The following is a 21,537-nucleotide window of genomic DNA, read 5'->3' on the forward strand; positions in this document are numbered from 1 at the left end:
TCCTGAGCTTCTCCTTTCTCAGCTGGAAAACCTTGGTAGTCTTCCCAGTTCCTGCTGCTCTGTGATTGTATTGTGAGCTGTGCCCCTCGGTGCCCTGATGAACCACGGCATTAATAAGGAAGCTCAGCTCTTGTGTTGTAGTCAGCCAGGAAAGCGAGTTGAGCGCGCTGTGCAGCAGGTGCTCTCCCACTGCCGACATTGTGGCTGTCTAAACCACTGCGCTCAGCAGTCATCCCCACCGGAGGGTTCACTTCTTTTATCCCACCAGGGATTTAGGACCCATTCCTTTTGGGAGAGCAGACAAAAGTTTTCAGGACAGCAAAGACTAGGGTGCTGGCTAGCACAGTCAGAGCAGAGTGGGAGCCTGTCTTGCCTCTTTGTAGCAGTAACCTGCCTGTTGTAGAATAGGGCCTACGAGAGGCAGCTGCTGCTAACAGGGAAATGGTAACGGCAGGCATTCACTAGGCACTGGCTTTGAATAAGACACTGAGATAAAGGGTGACTGCATGCGTCACAGGAATCCTCCTGGTGTTAATTGTTGTCCCTTGTGTTCCTGATATTTTTACTTTCAGCTAAGTAATCATTTGTTTGAAGAACTTGCCATGGATGTGTACGATGAAGTTGACAGGCGAGAGACTGATGCAGGTGACTTAACATGCAGCTTTACTAAGCTTCTGTTCTCAGTGGGAGGTGGCAAGCTGCCAGCCTGTGTTTTACTTGCCCAGTTGCTACTGTCCTCATAACCCATGTGTTGACATGTACTTTTGTGTGTGTTGGCTTCCGAGTGTGCTTCCCCGAGTCTCCCTTATAGTGTGTGAGCCATGCCTCCCAGTGGAGCTCTACAGGTGTGATAAGATTCTGTCTCTGGCTCTTTTCCTCCGGCTAGTTTGGCTTGCCACGCAAAACCACAGCACCCTGGTAACCGAGACAACAGTCGTCCCCTTTCTTCCGGTCAATCCTGAGTACTCCTCAACACGAAACCAGGCAAGTGGCTTAGTGTGAAAAGTTAATATTATTTGGGAAATGACGGATGTGGTATTTATAGTATCCTGTATACACGTAAATAGACAACTTGAGAATGAATAAGAAAAGCATATATGAACAGGAAAATACAAATAACTCACAAACATGAAAGGAAGTGATAAAGATAGTAAAGGACACTCTAGGACTCTGACAAGATTGTGAGCGACTGCGGATAAGACAGGCAGCTTGTTGGCTCCTTGTGTGATCTCAGTGCTCAGGAAGCTGGGACAAGAGGACCTCAAGCTTGATGCCAGCCTGGGCAACATAGCAAGACTGTGAAAGATGGGGGAGACGAGTGGAGAGAGGAAGGGAGGAAAATTGTTTACTAGTTAATCAGAAGCCTTAAATTTATATAAATCTTTGTACCAAGGAATTTTCATTTAAGAATATTTCCCCCAAAAAGCAGTTTTATACGTGTGTGTTGTGTATAACAATAGAACATTAAAAGGAGCCTATTTCAGACAGAGGAGTGAGAAAATGAGGTTCTAGTTCCAGCTAACCACTGTCTGAAGGAATGAAACCCACATCCAGGCTATAAGCTTATCTTTAAATGTGGAAATTTCCCTTCGGATTCACTTTTCACTCAGCTCAAAATTAAATCATTCATAACAAAACTACGTTTTTATATTCTGATAGTGCTAGAAATTGAACCCAGGACCTCATGTGCTAGTCAAGTGTTCCAGCAGTGAGCTACACATCTGCCAGAACCATTTTATTTTAATTCATAATAGCAAATACTGATGTTCGTTGGAGAATGATGGTGACTGAGTTAATGTGATGGAGCTAGAAAACCCTTGCATAAATCTAACAGTCTTGGACATCTGCTGTCACTATTGATGCTTATATTTTTACATTGGAGACTTTCCCATTATTTTCTCCCCCTTAGGGCAGACAGAAATTAGCTCGGTTTAATGCCCATGAATTTGCTACACTGGTCATCGACATCCTCAGTGACGCCAAGAGGAGACAGCAGAGCAGTCCTCTGTCCAGGTCAAAAGGCAAGTGTCCATTTCTGAGTGTGTACCTGGGCCTTGTGAGGCACAGTGTTCAGTCCAGAGCTGGGGTGATAGGCAGTCACAATACAGCTCAGGGTTCAGTCTAAAGCTGAAGATGCTCATAAGTGTTACCTAGCCATTCTGAGAGTTTGTTGCTAATATATTATGACAGAAAGGTACCTGTTGAAGCCTTGGTGAATAGAGTACTTCAAAGTTATCAAGTATTCCAGGTGATACAGCATATCAGAGTACCTCTGTGTTACAATTTCCTCAGATTTCCACATCCCAAACAGCTTCAAGATTGCTGACTGAGATGGTCCAACCTCACAGACTACCCCAGTGAGGATTTGATCATTATTCTGATTTTCTCATGGTCCCACAAAGAAACTAGTGCCCCTAGACAACAGGAATCAGTCTAAAGAATGATGCCCACATTCGCAAGAGGTGAACTGTGGATAGATTTTCATTGTTTGGTGGGCTACAGGTGTTGCCATCATTGGGGGGGGGTGTTAAAATTTTTATTAATCATGGTCAGGAAAAAAAGCTAAACAAAGGAGCTAGATTCAAAGATCTCTTTCTAAAAAGAAGAGGGGGATACAGTATAAAATGATGGGAGAAAAGGGTGGTTTGTCAAGTCTACTTTTGAAAAGTCTACTTTTGAAAAGCTATTAACCAGGCTGGAGAGATGGCTCAGTGGTTAAGAGCATTGCCTGCTCTTCCCAAGGTCCTGAGTTCAATTCCCAGCAACCACATGGTGGCTCACAACCATCTGTAATGAGGTCTGGTGCCCTCTTCTGGCCTGCAGGCATACATGCAGACAGAATATTGTATACATAATAAATAAATTAAAAAAATAATGACTATACTTTTAAAAAAAGAAAGAAAAGCTATTAACCTCAAATATTTTACATTGATACAGATTTTTTTGATAGAAAAGTTAGTTTGTGATACTACTTGTATGTTTCTACTCTTGTTTAGGGTAGCGTATGTATGAAACTCATTCAAAAATGTGATATATAATTAAATGCAGGTTAGTAAGTCATCTAAAGGAATCAAACTTGTCATATTAGATATGTTTTTAAGGATCAATGGGTATATTTAAACAGATGGACGGTCTTATAACACTTCAAAAATCAATAAGATAATGAAATTTAAAATGTTTTACTAACATAATGCTTTTCATGGCACTGAGATACATATGCTCATGACAGCACCAGTCTACTTGAAAAAAGGATGATGGGCATTGATGGACCTCCATATGGAGTTTGCTTTCTTTGTAGCAAAAACTAGCCAAATACAAATAGACTAGATATTGTAACTGTAGTACTTACTTGATAACTGTTTTGTTGCATATAGTGTTACTATGTTAAAGTTAAAACCTTTTTATTTACACAAAAGGGGGCAAATTGTGGAACAGTCTTTCTGTATGACACTGTGAAGATGTGTTGCTTTTATTGGTTTAATAAGCTAAATGGCAGGGAGAGGTTAGACAGGACTTGTGGAAGAGGGAGAGAGCTCGCTGTGATAAAGGGTGGAGTCACCAGGAAAAGCAGGGAGAGACAATATGCATATGCCATGCTGAAAAAAGTTACCACCACATAGTACAGCATAAATAAAATTAAAAAAAGGGTTAATTTAAGTTTTAAGAACTTCTTAGAGACAATCCTAAGCTATCAACTGACCATTTTTAGTTACTAATCAGTCTCTGTGTGGTTATTCAGAAGCTTGCCCACAGGACAAACATGTCTGCCTACAATATAGAGTATGTTTTGTTAAATATAAAATAATATGATTCATGAGGTTTTATGAAACAACCTTGCTGTTATTTTGTTCCTCTTCCCTCTTCAAGTTCTGTATTTTTCTCTTACCAATAAAACTTTTATCAAAAAATTATCAAATATTATTCAGACTTATATGTGATTTTTTCATGATCACTTATTTCCCCATAAAATTGGCACCTTGAAAGTAACACAAAAGTCTAACTTAAATTTTTCAAAGGACATAAATAAGAAAGGTTCTTGATTACAGTTATATTTCCCCTGCTGTCACTTTTCAAGCCCCTCTGCCGCTACATAATTAGAGTTTGCAGCTGTAAACTTTGCATTTCTGTGGCCAGGAGCACTGTGATGAGATGCAGAGCACGCTGAGCATCCGTCTCACAATGATTCCTCCACGTCCTGTCTGCAGACACTGGAGCCCACTTTCTCTGCAGCCAGCCCAAAACTCTAGGCTCGATTTTTCTATGTACAGAAAATTTGAGGCACTTAAGCAAGATATTTATGCTGTAAAAATTAAGGTTCCAGTCAATATCACATTCCCCAAAGGCAGGCAATAAACTGACAATAATTTGTGCTCCTTGGTTGTTCAAGAATTCGGTTCTATCAGTTCAACCAAGAATAAAGACTCTGGCCGGGCGGTGGTGGCGCACGCCTTTAATCCCAGCACTTGGGAGGCAGAGGCAGGCGGATCTCTGTGAGTTCGAGACCAACCTGGTCTACAAGAGCTAGTTCCAGGACAGGCTCCAAAACCACAGAAAAACCCTGTCTCGAAAAACCAAAAAAAAAAAAAAAAAAAGAATAAAGACTCTGGGAAGGTGCGTTAGATCAGTGAAGGCACAGTCTGGAGAGTACAGGAATCTGGGAAGGTGCGTTAGATCAGTGAAGGCACAGTCTGGAGAGTACAGGAATCTGGGAAGGTGCGTTAGATCGGTGAAGGCACAGTCTGGAGAGTACAGGAATCTGGGAAGGTGCGTTAGATCAGTGAAGGCACAGTCTGGAGAGTACAGGAATCTGGGAAGGTGCGTTAGATCAGTGAAGGCACAGTCTGGAGAGTACAGGAATCTGGGAAGGTGCGTTAGATCGGTGAAGGCACAGTCTGGAGAGTACAGGAATCTGGGAAGGTGTGTTAGATCAGTGAAGGCACAGTCTGGAGAGTACAGGAATCTGGGAAGGTGCGTTAGATCAGTGAAGGCACAGTCTGGAGAGTACAGGAATCTGGGAAGGTGCGTTAGATCGGTGAAGGCACAGACTGGAGAGTACAGGAATCTGGGAAGGTGTGTTAGATCAGTGAAGGCACAGACTGGAGAGTACAGGAATCTGGGAAGGTGCGTTAGATCAGTGAAGGCACAGTCTGGAGAGTACAGGAATCTGGGAAGGTGCGTTAGATCGGTGAAGGCACAGACTGGAGAGTACAGGAATCTGGGAAGGTGTGTTAGATCAGTGAAGGCACAGACTGGAGAGTACAGGAATCTGGGAAGGTGCGTTAGATCAGTGAAGGCACAGTCTGGAGAGTACAGGAATCTGGGAAGGTGCGTTAGATCGGTGAAGGCACAGACTGGAGAGTACAGGAATCTGGGAAGGTGCGTTAGATCAGTGAAGGCACAGACTGGAGAGTACAGGAATCTGGGAAGGTGCGTTAGATCAGTGAAGGTACAGACTGGAGTGTCTGCAGGAACCTGAAACCTCAGAATAAGCCTACTCTTAAAGAGAACTGGTGAGATGTTTCATGTATGTTGTATATAAAAACATTAGAAACAGCTAAATAATAAATCCTACAGAAACAATCACATGAGAAGTACATAAACACTTTCCAGAAATACTTAGCAGTGTGAAGTGAAATAACACCTTCTTTAAGGTTTGGTGTAGTCTCGATTTTGTAAGGGAAGCGCATCCATGGCAGAGGTTGAGCCTTATACCTTCCTGCTTCTGTATTTCCCTTCTCATACTGTGTAAGTGCCTTTCATAGTGCCATGCTTGTCCACGTTCTCATACTTTTTGTTGAAAACAATGACTCCAAGCACAGTGGGGAAGGTGTTGAGTGATGTCCTGAGTGTGAAGAGGCGGAAAAGGGGCAGAGGGGAAGGTGTGTGTTTGATGAGTGTCTTCCTCACATGACTTGAAATGTGCTCCTGGCCTCAAACTGTGGTCATGAATCTGCCGTGTGTTTGACAGAAGCATGTAAAACAAGGCTGTGTGTTGACTGGCTCATGAAAATGCTGTGGCCAGTGGCTCTCGGGAACTGTAGACCTCTGTCTCCTCTAAGAACCTCAGTGACAAATTTTTAGAATATATTCACTGAGAATAACAAGACTGTTGGTGTACATACATACATAGATGACTAGAGAGAAGCGGGCCAGCTTATCACAGAGACTGCTGTTATCCCCTCCGTCACTCATAGTGTCTCCATCCCTATAGTCAGATTCATCTTAAAAATTAAAATGGCAGCTGTTCCTCTTAAGCCAGAATTTACCTCCAGATGAATCTGCCTATAAGACAGCATTAGAAATTAGAGCGTATATTGAGTTGCCCCAAATAAAGCACAAACTAGCACAAACTTAGGTGGTTTGTGAGCTTTTATTCTAAATGTGTCAGAGCCTGTGAGTCACTGTTCCTCCTCTGTGAAATAGACATGACTGATGTGTCCACGCATGTCCGCTAGGTCCGCTCTTGTCTGTTGGATTCAGATGACATAACACTACTGTTCCTGTTTTTTGGGCACCTGATTTCCAGGCTGTGTGCTTTCAAGGTTTTTGTTTGTTTTCGAGGCCTGGTCTCTCTGTGTAACTTTGGCGGTCCTGGAACTCTCTGTGTAGATGAGGCTGACCTCTAACCTACAGAAATCACCTGCCTCTGCTTCACTGGTGCTGCGATTAAAAGCAAGCGTCAGCACGCCTGGCCATTCCCTATACAAGTGTCACAAGTATCGTGGAGTTGCATCACTTCATCTTGGCTTTAGCTGTGAAGCTGTGCTCCATGTATGCAAACCTGGGGCTTATCACCTCAGTCTGGCTGCCCTGGAGTTTGTCCAGCCACACAGCTGAATCAGGGACTCATTATTGTTGTTATTATTATCTCATACATTATATCCCAACCACAGTTTCTCTCCCTCACCTCAGTTTCTTCCCTACCCGTCCCCTTTCCTTCAGATCCAACCTCATTCTGTCTCCCCTCAGAAAAGAGCAAGCTTCCCAGGCGCATTAACCAAACATGGCGTAACAAACCACAATAAGACCTGGCACATACCATCTCATCAAAGCTGAATGAGGCAGCCCAGTAGGAGGAAAAGGGTCCCACAAGCAGGCCAAAGAGTCAGAGACATCCCCCACTCCCACTGTTAGGGGTCCCACAAGAACACCAGACCTAGATCAGACCCTACCGGCTTAGATCAGGGACTCTTGACCTTCTCTGTGTAGCTGTGCTTGAGCTTCTTACTTCCTGTTACCCCTCTGTGGGTGAGACTATAACCTATTATTTGTGCCATTTTCTTCCAATCCTAAAAGTTTTTTTAGAAGGAAAAAATATATTTTAAGTCTAAAATAGTTTTCTTCTTCTGTACCTCCAGATAATGTGGAACTCATATTGAGAACTGTTAGTAACCAGCACAGCACTGAGAGCCAGGACAATGACCAGCCAGACTATGACAGTGTGGCATCGGACGAAGACACAGACATGGAAACCAGAGCAAGCAAGGCAAACCGGCAGAAGGTGAGAGGGCAGACACATAGGACAGACGTGTGTCTCTTAAACGTGTTCTCCCACTGGGGCTAGCGCTGAATGGCACAGTGCTTGCCGAATATGAGCAAGGCCCTGCATTCAATTCCCAGCACCACCAGAAAAAGCCACATGCACATGCCAAAAAAAAAAAAAAAAAAAACCTTGCCTGCAAAGTTGTGAGGGTTAGCCCTTCAAAGGCACTATGGATGGAACTGGGTTTCCTGCTACCTCAGGCCAAGCAGATAAAAATGCTTTTTGTCCCTGAGCAAATGAAGAGTCAGTCTGTTGGTGTCATGGCTATTCGTGGGACATGAACAGAGGCTTTTATACACTCAGATTTTATAGAGTGGCTTCTCTGCGTGCTCTTCTCCCATTGAGGGTCATCTCCTGTCCCCAGAAGATGTCACTGATGGGGAAGTGGGACGGTGACAGTAAAGTTCACACCAGCAGGTGGTGTTCCTCATAAAAAGATAGTGAGAGAGCCTCTAGACAGTTCAGGGAGGGAAGTCTGGGCAAACAGAAGGGACAGCCAGGGCCTCAGGAGAAGGCTAGTCATGAGTAGAAACAACCTAAAAGTCACACGCAGCGTAGAGGTATGATGCCACATTGGAGGACTGAGGCCTAGAGGGAGGCAGAGCCCAGGAGTTTGAAGTTGGAGGGCTGCTGAAAATATGCAAAGGGCTGACCACAGAGCTGCCTCAGGGCCTGGGCCAGAAGACCCAGAGGGAGAGACTGAGGCACTGCACTGTGAACATGAGAGAAGGCCTCTCCCAACTACAGGCTGCCCCAGGACTGACCCACAGAGGCACTCCCCAGACCCTAGAAAATAAGACAGAGCTCCGGAGGCATTAAGCAGGGAGATGTACTTAGAGATGTGTCTAGCATCTGCTTCCCCGTGCTGGCAGAAGGGACACCAGTTCGCTCAATGAAAGCTAAGATTACCACACCCTCAGGGCTAGACCCTCCATTGAATGATTAGGTTCCCACCTTTCCTTCCAAACATCTGCTCCCCAAATGAGCTCCACTGCTGGTTGGAAGCTTCTCCAGACATTCTCACTGATGCCCTCCGCTCCTCAAACACTACTTACAGCTCACCCCAGCTCCTTAATGTGTAGTCCAGTCCAGCTTTTGCACCCTCCCCTGCTCCACTGTATCTGTTTCCACAGCACTAATCACCTGCAGTGCTACTATGTACTAGATGCTAGTTATCCCCGCTATGCTGCTGGAACATAAACACCATGGAAGCAGCAGTCTTTGCTTATTTTCTGTACTGATATATCCCACTCACTGGTAATTGCTTGATGCTCAATAAATAGTATGGAATGAATGAATTCTTGAAAAAGTAATTTTTTAAATTAGTATGGAAAATGTATGCAAGTCAGGACAAGCATTAGGCAGTCAGTGTCATATAGGTTTGCAGCTCCCTGCCTGCTCCTTTAGGAAACTCTGGCTTTAAAATTTCAGAAGTACTGTAGTGCCCCTGCTTCTCATTTGGTTTGCAATTCAGCTGGCATGGCCAGAGACTGAAATTTTTTAGCTGTTAGTCTTTAACATTATCATCTGAGATTGTGAACATTTTCCCCAATTTATTTTTAGAGCCTAGATTCAGATTTATCAGATGGACCAGTCACTGTGCAGGAGTTTATGGAGGTCAAAAGCGCCCTAGTGGCTTCTGAGGCCAAGATACAGCAGCTAATGAAGGTGAATAACAACTTGAGTGACGAGCTGAGAATTATGCAGAAAAAGGTAACATGTCAATAAATGCCAGGATGGTTGACTCGCTGATCCCAGAGCAGAAGGGAGAATCCTAGTCACCATGATTGTGGTCAGAGGGAAGAAAACCATTTACTGTTACAGACCTAGAAATACTGGGGCCAAGCTGTCTTTTTGAAAGCAGGATGTGTATGGCTATTTGAAATGAAATACTTCTGATTAGAAATGTATCCAGAGTAGGACCAGGGTTTGTAGCTCAGTGGTAGAGCGTCTGCCTAGCATGCATAAGGCCCTGGGTTCAATTTTCATGTTTGGCGGTGTGTGCTTCTATATGCATTGTTTGCATCTGAAAAAATGCATTCAGAGATCTACTTAAAAGACCTAACAAATGTATAAGTCGGCGTAGCTTTGCCCTGTCCTGGGCTTCCTGAGAGTCTGGAAGCTACTTCCTGGATGTGATTCCCTGCTGCCCTTCCAACCCCATTACTGATTCTAAAGATTAATCACACCATTCAGACAAAGAAGGCCAAAGAATGTGCTTATCAGCATGGAGGTGGCCCCAGCCTGTACTGCCAAGGATAGGAATGTCTGCAGGTCACTCAGCCCCCATGACCATCTAGGTAGCACACAGCAAGACCAACAGTCCAAGAGCCCTTTGCTGAAACATGCAAGACCTGTATTTCCTCCACTTTTTGAAAACATAAAGATGTAGTTTAATGCAGTCATCACAAATCATTTTCTTGGAGTGATTTTTTTCCCCTGCACCTTGCCTTTGTAGGTCACTCTGCCAGACATCACCTTTTTTCTGTAGCTCTCCTTTCAGTGTCCACAGAGTTTTCAGATGGTGCCGGGAGATGACTCAGTGGGTAAAACATTGCCAAGGTGAAGACAGAAGTTCAGACTCCCAGAACCCATGTGAAAAACCAGGGCACAGTGGTCCACCTTCAGTGGCCAAGCAACAAAAGCAGGTTTAGGGTCTTCAGAGCAAGCTGCTAGCCAGACTAGACAGAACAGTGAGCTCCATGTTCAATGAGAAACCTTGTCTCCATATATGAGAGAGAGTGCGACTGAGGAAGGGACCCACACATATGCACACACATGTGCAAAGAAATTGCCAAGGAAAACTAAAGTTGGCTGGCAAGATGGCTCAGCAGGTAAAGGAACTTACTGCAGCAGCCTGACACCTGCATTCCAGTCCCAGTACCCTCTAAAGGCTGGAGAGAACTCCACCAAACTGTCCTCTGACCACACGACTCACATGCCACACACATGCACACACGATGATTGCTTTAACTTCTAGAGGTGACCCATGTCTCTCAAAGCAGATGTCTTTCAAGTTTCTTTAGGAAGTGGAGAGCAAAGACTAGAGAGATGGCTTATCGGGTAAGGAAGGCACTTGCCACTACGCCTGATGTCTTGAGTTCAGTCCCCCAAACACACATGATGGAAGGAAAAGCCCAACTTCCCAACCTCTATATGTGTGTTGTGTTGTGCACTCACCTGGACACATACACATACACACAAAGAAATAAATAGAAATTTTAAAATGGAAATGTTGAACAGGGCCATTGTTCATTGATTATTTCTTCAATTTTTACAAATGCTTTTGGTTTCTAAAACTATTGAATTATTTGTAACTTTTTATTTCCTGCCATATTTTTCCCAGAGTCCTGCCATGTTTTTCCCAGAGTGTAGCCTGATTTTTTTGTTTTTTGTTTCTCGGGACAGGATTTCACTGTGTTGTATATCCCTGGCTATCCTGGATCTCACTCTTTAGACCAGGCTGGCCTGTGGATTCACAGAGATCCACCTGCGTCTACCTCCCAAGCGCTGGGATTAAAGGCGTGTCCCACCACTGCCTGGCTGCCTGCTTCTTATAAAGATAAACATGGATAAAGTTTATCTAAGGGCATCTTCTCTGTAAAAATGAGTTTTTTTTTTAATTTGACACAGCCTTGTAATCTGTCCACTTCAGACTGAAGCTGAAGAATAACAAGTTCAAAGACTCTTTGGGTTAAGAACTAGGTCAAGGCCAGCCTGAGAAACCTGGACTCTGTCTCAGTGTGCCAGGGCTGCGGCTCTGCTCGAGGCCCTGGATTAAATTCCCTGTGTGAGGGGCTGGGTGATTGAAACCAGGGACTTGTGCTCATCTCAGAAGACAATTGAGCAGAATCCAGACTGAATGTTTCAGAGGTAGCCACAGTGTTGAGAGAGTTTCTAATTTCATAGTCTAGTCTGAGAAGCCACGTGGGCTTTTAACTTAGGCAGACACATGAGCCCTGCACTCAGGGACCTAATCACTTACACTCCTCACTTTTTGGACCATGGCCACTTCACTGAGGCCACCCAATTTCCTATCCATAATCCTGACAGGCCATTCACACTTGTCTGTGTCCCGGAAGGCAAGAATTTCTAGGGGCTCTTTCTTTTAAGAGGAGCTTGCAAGCATAGGCAAGGAAGCTATGCTTCTGTGGAAGTGTGGCTCTGCTGATACAAAGATGTGGGGTTGGTTTACATAGCAAAAGATGTATTGATTTTATCTCAAAGCTAGATAAAGTTTTTAATAGAATTGGCAAAGTAGTGTGATTTATGTCTGATCTTTCACATTTAACAGTTGCTTGGAAACGATGCTAATTAATGAAGAGGAGCGGCTACTATTGGTGTATTTTCCACAGTTCCGTGCTTTCTTAAAAAAAAAAAATGAACGTTAACTCCTAACACTGCATGAACTTGCTATTGGAAAGTAAGGATCTCCTGGTGCAGACACAGTTGGTTATGGACTTAAACCTTGGCAAAGGAGGGCAGTTGGTCAGAGCGTACGTTCTGTCAAAGAGTAGGCAGTTGATACGGTGACATGGACGGTACCATACAGCGGGGAAGGACCGGGCCAGCATGGATACGTTTACTTGTATTTAAATTGCCAGCCCCACACTTTCTTGCTGATCTCTTAACCTTGAAGCAGCATTCATGTGAGAAGTGGAAAGAGTACTCAGGGCCTCCAAGTGACTACCAGATAGGCTAGCCCATTAAAGCCAGCATCACCGACAAAGCCAATTGAGAGAAAGGCCAGACACACCAATCCTGACAGAAAAAGGACTGATCACCAAAGAGAAGCAAGTGTGCCTCGTGGAACGCCCCTTCATGTGAAGATGCTAACACAGTCCAATAGGTTGCCAGTTTTCTGTGATACATTAATTTAGCAAACTTGCCATGGATTGGTTCCCTCCTATTTTTTAAAGATATGCTTGAAAGTACTTGGAATATCAAGAGTGCTATGCAATAAAAAATTTTATCCTGATTTTTCTTGTTGGCTCTTTGGAAAGCATTAGGCACTGGGCTTTCTCGGCTGAGCTCACGCGGTGTCTCGCTCTTGGGAGAGCATTAGGTGCTGGGACTTTTCTCGAGCTGAGCTCACTCTGTCTTGCTTTGCACCGCAACTCTAGTCTCTTTGTGCTGCTTCCGTGGCGTCTCCTGTCACTTTCCCCATTTGCAGACTGCTCAGGGATCATGTGAAAAGAGCCCTAGTTAACACTCTGAGCCTCTTCCTTGAAGCAGAGTACAGCTTGTCCACAGATGTTTGGGCCATACGATAGTCCAGAGTACAGCTTGTCCGCAGATGGTAGACTTGAGTTTCTCATGAGCCTGTGCGATGCAAACAGTGGGTTACTCCAGAGGGAAGAGGTGTCACTTCACTTGCAGCCCAGCTAGCTTTACTGTTCGCATGAAGTCGGTATTGTGTTCATGTACTTGGTGTTTGCTTTGTCTGCTTACTGTGCAAAAACACAGGCCCACTGCCTAACATTTCTTTCAGCTTCAAACACTCCAGAGTGAGAATTCAAGCCTCAGGAAGCAGGCCACAACCAATGCCTGTCAGGTGCAGACTGGCCCTGACTACCCAGACACTTCCAGCCACTCGTCCTTAAAGCGCCGGCCGTCTGCCCGGGGCAGTAGGCCCATGTCCATGTATGAGACTGGATCAGGTCAGAAACCATACCTCCCAATGGGGGAAGCCAACCGCCCTGAGGAGAACAGGACAAGGCTTCAACCCTTTCCTGCTCATGTAAGTAATGCCACTGTGTATCTGTCCCTACTATGTGCTCTGACTGTGTGTTCATCTTCTGACCATGCAGCTCTCAGGCTCTGAGAGGTGCCCTTGTGTTTGCTGTGTGGACATGTCTGCAACTGCTCCCAATGTGATCATGAACACGTGTGGACTGGAGGGTCTGGGCCGAACTGGACATTCTGGTGCTTGCTCAACCCTTCAGTTCCTCTCTTCCCATGATGGACTTCCCAGACAGCCTGCCTCTGTTGGCATTTTTTTTGTGTAAAGCTTCCTTCCTGAGTTCCACAAACAAAAGCCAATTGTAAAGGTCACTGGCAGAAATGTCTTTGTCTTCAAAATAGGCAGAGGTTGGGGTTGGAGGCATGGCTCAATGGTTAGAGCACTGGCTGCTCTTAAAGAGGACCTGGGTTCATTTCCAAGCACCCACATGGCAACTCACAACCAGCTATAACTCCAGTTTCAGGAGATTTGACACCTTCTTCCAGCCTCCAGTGGCACTGCATGCACCTGATACACGTACATGCTGGCAGAACACTCCTACATAGAACAAACACATCAGAGGAGTCAGAAGCATGCCCTTCTATGAACTGTAGTGCTTAGGACCAAAGATGCTCTTTTGGGCCCTGTGACCTGATACATGGAGCTGAGAGACTCTGGGCTTCAGCATAGGCTGTTAGCATGGCTTGGTCATTTCATAGAGATGCAGTGTAAGCAGCAATTATAGCAGCACTCAGCAAGCTGAAGCAGGGGGATTACCGGACTGTATGAAGAGATCTTCTCTCCAATCAGACTTTAAAGAATACAGGCTGTAGATAATAGAAACTGTGCCCACCCAGTGCCAATTCCGGAGACTGCCCTGTGGCAGGTTCTCATGGTCTGCGGAGCTCGCAGGTTGGGGTACAGTTTTCAGACATTAAAGTGCTGTTTTCCAGATTGGTTTATTTTGAAGATGTCTGTTTTCACAGGATACCACAAGCATACACTGCCTTATGTGGTTATTTTTTCAGAGTGTCATATTTATCCTTATAAGTGTCAAAGTTAAGTCTTCAAATTAATTAGAAAATTTCAATAAAATCCTTAGGGTAATGAAAAGCAAATGATAAAATCTTAATAAATTAGCCAGGTGGTGGTGGCAGCGCACACCATTAATCCCAGCACTTGGGAGGCAGAGGCAGACGGATCTTAGTGAGTTCGAGGCAGCCTGGTCTACCAAGTGAGTTCCAGGACAACCAGGATGATTACACAGAGAAACCGTGCCTCAAAAAAAAAAAAAAAATCTAATAAATTAAACTGATTTCCATTTTGTCAACTTCAGAGTGGTAAAACTGAAGTATTGTATGTAACCAGGAGTCCGTTTCTCAACTTCTCTTTGTTTGTTTTAATGCTTGAAGACAATGTATTTGCATTTAAACTAAGTGAAAAGGAATCTTATTTTTTATATAGCTGAAAACAAAACTTAGGAAAACCCACTTAGTAACTTGCAAAGTGTACTAGATTTTAGAGGGAATTAGGGTGTGCGGCTGTTGTTCTTTATCTGTAGCAGTGGAGGCTGGAGTGATGGTGTGCACGAATTCAGTCCTCCACGGGCCTAACATCTTATTGTCCCTCTTGACTGGAGAGCAAGCATCATCGTAGACTATGCATTAAGAACAAGTGCTGCCAACTTTGACAGCTACACCAAGCATAGCTATGATAGCTATGGTATCCTTTCCCTTAAGGAGATGGAGAGTGGTTTCCAGCAGGCACTAGCATCACCTTTGGATTAAGCCTCTCAGGAGCTGTCACAGCTGTCACCAAGCTCATGGGACTCTTGTCTGAAGAGCTGTAGGGTGGGAGATGGGCGTTTGTTTGTTTTGTATTTTCCCAAGCTTGTTTCTTTCTCCACTTCCAGATTGGGAGGAGTGCACTTGTGACCTCCTCTTCGTCTCTGCCTTCCTTCCCCTCTACACTTTCCTGGTCCAGGGACGAAAGCGCCCGAAGGGTTAAGTACACTCTGAATGGTCTGCCCTGGAGGAGGGGCAATGCTCCTGGGCGCTTTGTGCTTGGGCGCTGGCCCTACTGTCCCTTCCCCTTGCTAACTCCCCTCTGTCCTGCATGAAACTGCGCTTGGCTCCTGGTTTCTCACAGCAGCAGGCACCTGCACCCATGCACTTCTGTTCCTGGAGAGACTCAGCCTCCCTCCGTGTAACTCCACATTTTTCCTTTTCACCATTTAACCAATTTCACAAACCAGCCTACAGCATTCATTCTAAGCATACTGTCTTGTTAAACAAACAGAACATTTAGCCGGCTGCTGGTTAAATATAACAGGGCAAATCTGTCCAGTTTTGAGCAACAGTTACTAAAAGTATTGGATTGCATTTGGGTTAGCACGAAAGTGACATGCCTTTGTTGTTGTTGTTGCTTTTAAACTACTGACTTACTCTATGTTAGCACCATCTTAGCTGACAAACCCAACCCTCAGTCGGTGCTCTCGTGCCTGCTAGCAGTATAGAGGTGAGGTAGCTGCAGACTTAAAGCTGTCTGCTTGTACTGGTTGGCCAGACCCCTCTGCTGGTGTGTACCTCACACTCTGAAGTACATGGTCAAGCTCCTCTAGAGGGGTCCCTTCCCCCATTCACACTCTTAGAAAAGGAAACTAAAAGGTGCAATGGGTTTAAGTTCCGGTTCCCAAAGGACCATCATGCAGAAAGGAAAATGCTTTCCCCTGCACAGAGAGCATAGCATGATGGCTTCCTCTTGAGCCTGAGTGCTGGAGACCTGCCCTTCAGATTCCAGCTCAGTGTGTCTATAGCAAGGGCATGAAGAGGAAAGAGGACTGAGAGCAGCAGAGCAAGCCTTTGTGGACCCCCTCCATCCCTCAGAGTGATCTCTTGAGTTTCCTCAGCCCTTTCGAAGCAAGGAAGTCAAATGAATTCTTGCTCTTTGATACTTGCAGTCCTGAAAGTGTACTTAGTGGTTTTGTTTCAACAACCCAGTTAAAGAACAGCAAAAATAACAATGAAATCCCCCCATTTTGTTAATAATTTTGGTAATGAGAGTCAAGTAGGCCCTTCTTTCCCACCATAAAATTTTGTAGTTCTTAAAATTTATGGAGTTTGGGAGCCTAGAAAAGGACCAGTTGCTGAATGACTTTGTGCACAGTGATGAGTGGGGTCATTATCTCATCCGAGTTCCTGGCAGCTTTGTCGTGGGCTTAGGTTTCTGTGGTCTGTCTGTGCAGAGAAAATAGCAAGTTGTTAAAGAACTGAAGCAACACCAGCTATAAGGTGACTTTTCTATTAACAGCTCTGAGAGCAGCACTTAACAGCCCTGGCTCTGCATGTTCACAATAATTTTCATAAACTTAAATGCTGGCTACATTGAAATCCTGTATGCTTTTTTGACGACGGAGGAGGACTTAGTGCGTAAGTAATTGACCCTGGGTGACTGTCCTCTGCACTTGAAGAGCGTTTCCTGAGCACTGGCAGTGGGTGTGTGGCTCACTCTTCTGAAATTTTAAACAGAGCGTGGCACTTTTGATCGTTTTGGGTAATGTATTCAGTTTCTGACTATCACCTTGACATCAGGGAAAGCAAAATCATCTGTTAGATATGGGATTCCAGGAGGTAAGAGGATTGCAGGTTTAAAGCGGACCTGGGCTACATAGCAGGTCTCTGTCTCAAAATCCAAAATAGAAGGCCCAGAGGATATTAATCCTGTCTTCTAGATTTTTCTCCCATGGAAGCAACTCTGAATGGACTGTCCAACATAATTATGGAGTTTGTGTGTGTGTGTATATATATGTTTGTGTGTGTACATATGTATTTGGTGTGTGCATATGTTTGTGTGCATATGTTTGAAAATTTTTAAAAAAATAAAGATTAGTCAGACATTTCCTGTAAAAGGTAGCAAAGATCTTAGGGAGTTAGAGTTCTGAGATCAGGCCCACAAGATTCATCTTTCACTTCCCTGTCCTAAATGTGGTACCCCCTCTGTCCGCCATCCAGGCTTCTAGTGTTGGTAAGACACTGACTTGAGCCAGATTAAAATCTGCAGCAGTGAACAGGAGCTTAAAAATTTAGCTTTAATATCACAAGGTCCCAAGCCAACACTTAGTCATTTACCAGATGAATTGGAGTGGACAAGAAAGTTCATATTAAGAAGCCAACCCTAAACTGGGCAGTAGTAGCACATGCCTTTAATCCTAACATGCGAGAGGCAAAGGCAGGTGGATCTCTGTGAGTTTGAGCCAGCCTGGTCTACAGAGCTAGTTGCAGAACAGCCAGGGCTATACAGAGAAACCTTGTCTCAAAAAACAAACAAACAAAAAACAAACAATAAAAAAAAGAAGTCAATCTTAGTGTCATCTGGTGCAGGAGTGGGGACATCCAAGAGGAAATATGAAGGACCTCAGCAGACAGACGGACAGAGAAGGCAGAGTGTGACAGGACTGAGGAGCACCCCACCTTGGAGCTGTCCAAACCACAGACCTTAGGCAGACTTCCTCAAACCAGCTTCCTCTAGCAGCCATTTTTTTCTGGATGAGACTACACTGTCTCGTGTGTCTAAGCCTTTACAGCTGTAGCCTTTGCCACACGCTCCCTCACCAGTTCAGCCCCCTGGCTGTGCATGGTTGGAAGCAGGCAATCAGTAATTGGTATAGATTTTACAATGGTTTATGCTCATTTCTGCATAAGGGATTGTCACATGTGGGAAGATGAGCACCGAGAGATGGTCTCTCCTCCAGGAGATGTGGTCCTTGCCACACCTTGTTGCACTGAGAGGCCCTGCCTTTAATGGCACTGCCATTCTCTTGCAATGTTTTTAGGGATTCCTGCTTTGAATCTACAGCCCATTTTGAACCTTCAGTTATACTGAATCTCTGCATCTTCAGAGGTAAATGTTTTGGGAAACAAGTAAGAGTCTGGCTAGCTTTCTTAAGGGCTCATGAAAGCATCCCTGAAGGCAGTTCTTAGCAGCAGTCATCCAGATTTCCCGAACCTGTAGTAATGTGGGGATCTACAGAAGGCTTGAGACCTCCTGCAGACAGACTCTGCCTGAGGCTGAACAGCTAGCTCTGCTCCTCAGTTAATTCTAGCTCTGAGGTGTGTCTTCAGACAAGTGCTGGTGTGTTCGTTATTAATTGCATCTCATTCCATTGGGTTGAGAACTAAATGAGAGGTTGCATGTGTGCCTCTGTCAGCGTGTGTGTCTGTTCAGGGAGCCTCTGGTGAGCTAAGGAGAAATGGACCCAGTATTCACTTATCTCTTAATACCTTTCCACTAAAGGGCTGGCTGCTGTCCCAACTGGGTTCTGGGTATGAAGGTAACACCCTGTCAGGAATGCTTCCGGAAGGATCTAATGCTCAAAACTAATGGGGTCTCCTTTCTCTTGTAGACATCCAGACTGGAGAAGCAGAACAGCACACCGGAGAGTGACTATGACAACACTCCCTTTGACACTGAGCCAGAAGACACAGTGTATGTGTGAGAGAGCACAGGGAGGGGCTGCTAGCACAGACACAGCAGCTTTAGCCACCTTCAGACCATTAAGGTCTTAGCTGCTTTAGTTTCTTGGTGTCATAATTGTGTGTCTTCTGTACTCATATTGCCGCCTCAGCGCGTGTGCCCTGTGCCAGCGCGCACTACCTTCCCGTGGGTCCACAGTATCTGCTGTGCATGTGCCCTGTGCCAGCGCGCACTACCTTCCCGTGGGTCCACAGTATCTGCTGTGCATGTGCCCTGTGCCAGCGCGCACTACCTTCCCGTGGGTCCACAGTATCTGCTGCACTGCACCAGTGCTGTACTGCCGTGCTGATGTCAGCTACAGTCTGAAGCTGTCGTTGCCTGGGGATGGCTGTTTAGCAGCCCCGACTCCAGCCCAGGACAAAAGGAAAGGCCTTAGAGTGGCTGTAGGTGCTGGTGATAAGCAGGGCTTGCCATGGCTCCTGGTAAACAGGAGGAAGGAAACCCAGAAAAAGCTGATGAGCACTTGTTCTGATTAGTTATTTTTACCTGTCCACAGGTCAAACCGAAAGGGACGGCAAAGGAGTATGGTGTGGCAGGGGGATGGCTCATTGCCAGACATAGCAGAACCCCACTTGGTCCCCAGCCCCACACTCCCCAGCACAGAAGATGTCATCCGGAAGACTGAACAGATCACCAAAAACATCCAGGAGCTCCTGAGAGCAGCGCAGGAGAACAAACACGACAGGTATGAGCTGCGGCTGAACTGAATGTGCCCCTGTGCCAGCAGGGGCTGCGTGAGCTCCATTCTGACTTCAGGGTGGATGGAAATTTAAGTACAATGTGGATGTCTTGAGTTAGGGGTTTTTAGGATGGTGTTTTTATTTTCATCACGTCACAAAGTAATCTGAAAACAAGCCATTTAGAAATAAAACTGCAGTGTACTGGGGACAGGAGAGGAAACCAGCTCACAACTTGAAGGTGATGCTTCCGGCCACTGCTGCTGCTAGGATTTCCCTTGGAAACTAAGTTTCCAGACAGAAGGCATCCTGAGGGAGGCCGCTCTGGAGCAGTCTGGCTCCCCTGTGCACACACAGATGTACCTGTTAACTTTGCAAGAGGAGGCTGTGCCTTTTTCCCGCATAGAGCAGGGTGCCCACAGCTTCCCACAGCTTTGCCTGACAGAGATAAGGGATCTCACATGAGAACCGCTCCTGGAGGGAGTGCTTCCGTTCTGTGGGGTGCTCTGTGTGTGATCCTTTACACAGTTAATATACGGCTGGGGTTTCAGGCTGCCCTTGCACTCACGCCTCTCTGGTGGTTGTCAGAAATAGGTGTCCTGAGCGTGTACTTCAAAGATTGCAGTATGCTGTTTGCTTCAGTTCAGGAAGGTTTGTTACGGAGATGTGCATTCAGCACCTTTTATGGTTTGCCCTCCTCTCCTTTGAAGACCAGAGAGAAAATGATGGTTTCAAAATCATTGACTTAGGCTTCTGACTTAAAGCTAGAGTGGCTTGGGGATTTACCTTTTCTTAATTATTTGGTGTTCTGTGCTCTGAGTACTTGGTGCTGCGCTGATGACAGCCTCACCTTTATCCCTCAAGTTTACCTAGGGGGGCTGCACCTCCACACCTCCATCTTGCTTCTAGTGACCTGAAGCAAGTTCCCCTTACCTCCTCCCCCACCCCCAGCTCTTCTTCAGCTTCACTTGCTTGTGGTCATGTTTCTGTACACACACTCACTAATATAAAATTAGAAATAGAGACAACTTTTGATAGTCTTTAGTCAGAAGTCAGTTTTATGGTTTTGAAAATGCAAGGAAAGAATGTTACTTGAGGCCTTGAGTCTGTGGTGGTTACAGTGGTTACAAACAGCTTTGTCAGGCCAAACCTACAGCAGTCGTGGCTGTGTTTCTTTGCAGAAAATGCCTCCAAATGTACTTTCTTAGTGCCCATGTCCCTCCAAGACAGTGGGGAAGTCAGGCACACATAGCCAGGGCTTGGTGGCAATGTTGCATTAAGAACCGTCACTCAGTACCCCATCAGTTTGTGTTTGTCCCTCTGCACCTGGTAGCACCTAGCCTCGGGTACACTACAGTGAGTCGCCCCACGTACTCCGTCCTGCCTAAAGCCGGGGCTTGCTTCTTCCCTTCCTCTTCACAAGTCAGACCACCATTCCTGTTTATGAATGTGAATGTGACGCATCACCTCCTTGCTGCTGAGCATCCTAATGAGAGGAACTGTGCGCGTTCATGGCCAAGCAGATAGCACGTAGATAGTGAAGTGCAGACACTAGTTAGAATTTAAGGATTTTTTTCATTCCTTTATTCTTTACCTCTGTGGGCCTTGGCATGGGACCATTGTTCCTCTCTCTAGAAATCTGGAAGAAAGCTGTGAGAAGTAAGGGAGCAGGCTGGGCATGTGTACATGTCTTATCTCTGTTGCCCAGAGCACACAGTGCAGATTTCAGGCCTGAGGACTGTTACCAGGGTAGATGTGTGTTCCTGAAAGGAGAGGGACCTGCTTTGTAGCAGCGTGCGCGCCAGCTGTTCGGGTGCACACAGCCAGCCACAGCTTAAGTCCTTCACTGATGAGTGGAAATGGAACCCACCTAACCCTGAGCACTGTGCACCTCTAACCATGACCCCTTCACTGTCTTACAGCTACATTCCCTGCTCAGAGAGAATACATGTTGCTGTTACCGAGATGGCAGCCTTGTTCCCCAAAGTAAGTCACTTCCTACTCGCTCCCTTCCAGTCAGTTTCTCAGAATGGCTTCCTGACCTTATATTGTCTTTGTGAGGA

At 45.4% G+C, this 21,537-nt stretch overlaps 1 protein-coding gene across 18 annotated transcripts in view; it reads left to right on the top strand.

The window, feature by feature from the left end:
* Nucleotides 1–21,537, top strand: part of Git2 (GIT ArfGAP 2) — a 51,469-nt gene that overhangs the window by 26,686 nt on the left and 3,246 nt on the right. For 3 of the 18 annotated variants that reach the window (XR_012911573.1, XM_075982655.1, XM_075982662.1), the window contains exons 10-19: nt 573–645; nt 887–984; nt 1,910–2,021; nt 7,359–7,501; nt 9,107–9,256; nt 13,035–13,283; nt 15,178–15,267; nt 18,667–18,749; nt 19,294–19,482; nt 21,397–21,460. Coding sequence is in view for 15 of the 18 variants with exons in the window: in XM_075982655.1 (XP_075838770.1) it covers nt 573–645; nt 887–984; nt 1,910–2,021; nt 7,359–7,501; nt 9,107–9,256; nt 13,035–13,283; nt 15,178–15,267; nt 18,667–18,749; nt 19,294–19,482; nt 21,397–21,460 (1,251 nt within the window). In the remaining 3 variants the exon portion in view is untranslated. Of the gene's footprint in view, nt 1–572; nt 646–886; nt 985–1,909; nt 2,022–7,358; nt 7,502–9,106; nt 9,257–11,837; nt 12,522–13,034; nt 13,284–15,177; nt 15,268–18,666; nt 18,750–19,293; nt 19,483–21,396; nt 21,461–21,537 lie in introns of those variants that run through there. The other 15 variants (XR_012911575.1, XM_075982693.1, XM_075982705.1 and 12 more) reach the window with 8 other exon arrangements.

Source organism: Microtus pennsylvanicus, chromosome 1 (genome assembly GCF_037038515.1).
Source record: "Microtus pennsylvanicus isolate mMicPen1 chromosome 1, mMicPen1.hap1, whole genome shotgun sequence".
In the NCBI taxonomy this organism is placed as follows: Eukaryota; Metazoa; Chordata; class Mammalia; order Rodentia; family Cricetidae; genus Microtus; species Microtus pennsylvanicus.